Raw genomic sequence first — 4,188 nt, 5'->3', positions numbered from 1 at the left:
AGGAGGCATCTTTCTATTTGAAGCAGGTGATGGACCACAAACCACAGCGGTGAAGATCTGCTGCAGTTGGGGTTTTTGGAGGGATAATTAGAAAAAACTGTGGCTTTTCTTTTTCTGTCTCCTGCAAGGGGCCCTGGGTTAGTTGTGAAGACAGGAGGGGCAGGCTGAAAAATCACTCTCTCTCAAAACAAACCTAATGGTTTCAGAGTGGCTGAGAGGTTTACTTGCTGCAGGTGTCTCCAGCACAGCCTCTCGTGGGTCCTCACTGAAGGGCTGGAGAGGTGGCACTGATGTCAGGGTTGGGTTTCTGCCCATCCTGGTGAAACATGGAAAGGGTTTCCATGTGGCCTTTAGGAGCTGTTTTGGAGGTCTGTGATTTAGGTACCACAGGTGTAGAAACCTAATAAAAACAAGATGACAATGACTAAACTCCAAGTGTTGCCTGTGCCAGCACAGCTGCTGCAGAAAGCAGAAGCTCTGAGGATGCTTCTGGTGTGTTTCTGTTGATGCTGGCCTGGATGAGGCCACAGATCTATATGTGAGGGGCACTCTTCTGAATTCCTGGCATCCAGGAAGTGGTTAGCTTAAATATAGTCACTCTCCTTCTGCCTTTCAAAATTGCCTCTCGACGTGCAGAAACATTGGCCGCTGCAGCGGCTGTGGGCTTTGCCTTCCTGAGAAGCACCACAGTGTGCCTCAGTGGCATGTTAGTCATCCAGCAAAACCACCATGGAAACCCAAACCCATCGCTGCAGAGCTGTGTCTGGCTATGAATCCAGGGCATGGCCGAAAGGGAACCACTGGTGGTGTTCTGCTCATCTTCCTGGACGTGTGGGCAGTGGTGAGTTCATGAGCAACGTGGGGGAAGGCATGAAGCAGCATGTCAGCACAGAGCTGCACATCCCTACAGGAACCAACCTCAGTGGATCACCCTGATCTTGCATAAGTCTAGGGGTAAACATCTGCCCCAAATGAAAACTGAGGTTGCTGTGGCCCAACTGATTGCCCAGGACACCTCTAAAGCCACCTCTCTCAATCCATCCAGCCAGTGTTCTGTTGCTCCTGCTTCTCTCCAGAGTACACAGGAGATGAACACTTGCCCTGTAGCCACAAATCTGGGGTGTGATCTCACTCTTGGTCATGTCCATTATATGTGTAGTTTCTTCCTGTACTGTTTTCATTCGCTGCTGCCAGGAATGACATTGGTTTCCTCTGTCCATAGAAGAGCATCAGCCACATGCCCCAGTTCCATCCTTCCCACTGTGCAGCCCTGGAAAAAGCTGCCTTCATTTCTCTTGGTTGATTTCAGCTGTAAAAGCAGCATCATTTTGAGGTCAGGAACTTCAGAAGGATTCTGAGATGTTTTCTGTGCCTCTATAGCAGTTTGTGTAGGTGACCAGTCATCTGTCCCAGGAAATCTCTGCCCTCCCCACTGTTTTTGCAGACTTCTTCCAAGACAGCCCTGCCACAATCCAGCAAAACCAGCCCTAGATTGGGCTCCTCCTAATAACTCTCTGCAAGGAAACTGATCAGTGTAAGGATTGAACAAAACCCAGTTTTAAGGCCATCTCCTTTTTCACTGCTGTGACAGCAGAGTGCTCATTCCCTCTGCAGGATTTTGGGAATAGCTCATGGAAAATGTCCCTGTCCTCTCTGTGGCCATGGTGCACAGGGAGGTGAACTCCTTAGTCATCTGTTTTTGACCTTGATCAAGGTCTTCACAAGACTTTTGGGCCTATCTCAGAGGAAAAACCAGATTTTGAGAGAGAGCAGCAGCTTGAGTGGAAAACTCCTGTTTTAAAAGTACCATGTTATTACCATATAAAATGCTGATGTGACCTGAGAGCTCCAAATTACAACATTATCACACAACCACATCACTTTTCTTCTGCCCTCTTCCTTCCTCCTCGCCTCACCACATGTCCCCTTCCCCTTTTGCTTCCCACCTGGTGACTTTGCCAGCTTTATTCAGGACACCCAAGGGCACAGGGTGTCCTGCTTGTGTACTCATCCAGCCGAGCGTGAAGTTTGAAGGATTTGAGTGGAAACAGAGCAGTGATCTTGATTAGTTTTCCACAGGACGCTGTGAGGTGTTTTTTTGCTGATGTAAGAGGCAATAAAAATAGCATGGGGGAAATATAGCCCTAAGAAAGGAGTATGTAAATCTCTGAGTGCATGAAAAAGCCCCTGCTTAGCTGGGGCTTGTGCTCTGCTTTTATTCTGGGCTCTTTTTGTGGTTGCAGGGTAAATGCTCGAGGGGTGAAGGGTGACGTGGGTGCAGACCCAGCAGAAAAGGCGTGTGGCAATCCAAGCCTGCGCTCCGTGCCCGTGGCTGCTTTTAGTCAATAGTGTTGCCAGTTCAGCTTCTGAGCTGACTGTGGGGAGCCTCTGAGAGGTGATGTCACCTCTGCATGCTCTGCTGGCTGGGTGTGATTGCCCAAGTGTGGACCTTGTACCTGTGGTGGAGCGTGACCCCCACGAATAAATAGTGGTGTTTGTTCTCCCTGTGCCTCAGAGCGTCTCCGGGGCCGAGCCTGCCACAAGGATGGGAACGGGAGCATCCATGCTCCCATGGCTGCTGCTGCTGCTGCTGGTGATGTCCCACTCAGCCCACGCAGGTGAGCTTTGGGTGGCTTTGCTGTCAGCTCCCTGCCATGGGTGGGCATCACCTGCATCCTGTGCCAAGAGGAGATTGGGATCCTCCTGCCTGTTTAGGCAAGGGTTTGTCTTGTAGCCAGGGTAAAAATGCAACTGTCCTTTGCCAGGACCTGGTTCAGCTTTCAGGAACTGAGGTGGAGGCACAGGTAACAGCTTCTTACCATGGTTCCTACAGTGCTGTCAGTGACAACATGGAAAGGGAAACTTCCTTTGGCTCATGGAGTTGCTGCATGTCTAACAGCACTGCATGTGTAAGGTACCACCTTCTCTCTCTCTCAGCCATCCTGGAGGTGAATGGAAACCTGAGCTGTAGATGTGCCAAGACAACCTCAGTCTTCATCAGCCCCAGGAAATACGAAAGCATTGAGCTGAGGCCTGTGGGCAGCACCTGCAGGCGCACAGAGATCATGTAAGTGCCGCGGGGTGTGCTCCGTGCTCCTCTCTGGCTCTGCTTCTGCCACCACCCTGCTGCTCTGCTGCCTTTCTGCAAACTAACCCTTGCCAAAAACGCTGCTAGCTCACTCACTGACACACATCACCCCAGCCGATCTGCTCCAGGCCCCCAGGGCCTCGAGGAACCTTTTCAGCAAGGCAGAGTGTGATTTGCTTGTGCTGGTGCTTAGGGAGCTGCTGGGGTGTTTGCAACTTGGGGGAAGCAGTTCCTCAGACACCAAGGTATGAGGAACTATAACTAATTTTCTGTATATAACTAGATGTATCAGCATTGATACATTTGCGAATCTCCAAAGAAAACTCTCTTTGGACAATGTTTTGAGCTTCAAGTCTCTGCTTCATAAGGGAATGTGTTGCACCTTGCTCCTTCCTGGCCATGCCGTGGCTTCCTCTGTCTCTGGCTTGCTGGTGCTGTGAGTGAAAGCTGTGTCTTGCCCACCAGCTCTGACTGCTGGAATCCCTCCCTTTGGAGGGGATGGGAGTGCTCAGGAGCTCTCCTTGCATTCCAGAATCAAATTAAGATCCTCAGACAAGGTGTGTGTGAATCCTGAAGCCCCTTGGGTAAAGAGGCTGCTGAAGCATATTGCGAGCACGTAAGTTGCTTTGATGAAACCCCTTTGGCTCGGGTGGCCCTGGGCAGCATCCAGCACACCTGTGCTCCCAGGAAGCATTCGTGGCTCTGGAGGCTCTTGGGGGGCTGCTGGGGGCCAGAGCACCCACTGCCAAGGCAATGAGGGGCTGTGCAGAGCAGTGTCTGGCCATCCAACACAACGATGCTGCCATCCATGGCTGATGCTCTCCCTGGATTATGCACAGTGCTGTGTCTCCAAAAATCTCTTTGAGAGGAAAACAAACTTGGGGGGCAATGGCAGGGGCAGGGTAAGCTCATTGCATTGGTCTGGGAAAGCTGCCTTCCTTCATTGTGCCTCTGCTGGGTTTGTGGCACCCCACGGGGCAGCCAGGAGCTGTCCCAGTGGCTGATGTGTGCCCTGGGAAACAGCAGTGATTTCTTTCGGTTGGGGCAGGAGCTTCCTCCCCCAGGGCCCACTTTTCTCTGCCTTCACACATTTCTCCTCC

General features: G+C 51.4%; 1 protein-coding gene across 1 annotated transcript; it reads left to right on the top strand.

Annotated features, from left to right (window-relative positions):
• The first annotated feature begins 2,545 nt into the window (after nt 1-2,545).
• Nucleotides 2,546-3,708, top strand: CXCL13 (chemokine (C-X-C motif) ligand 13). The gene is made up of 3 exons (XM_009083970.1): nt 2,546-2,618; nt 2,938-3,067; nt 3,621-3,708. Exons 1-3 carry the CDS (start codon nt 2,546-2,548, stop codon nt 3,706-3,708), a joined length of 291 nt encoding a protein of 96 aa, XP_009082218.1.
• Nucleotides 3,709-4,188: the final 480 nt, after the last annotated feature.

The sequence above is a fragment of the Acanthisitta chloris genome, unplaced genomic scaffold (genome assembly GCF_000695815.1).
Source record: "Acanthisitta chloris isolate BGI_N310 unplaced genomic scaffold, ASM69581v1 scaffold19870, whole genome shotgun sequence".
NCBI lineage: Eukaryota > Metazoa > Chordata > Aves > Passeriformes > Acanthisittidae > Acanthisitta > Acanthisitta chloris.
This window is presented reverse-complemented; position numbering and strand designations above follow the sequence as displayed.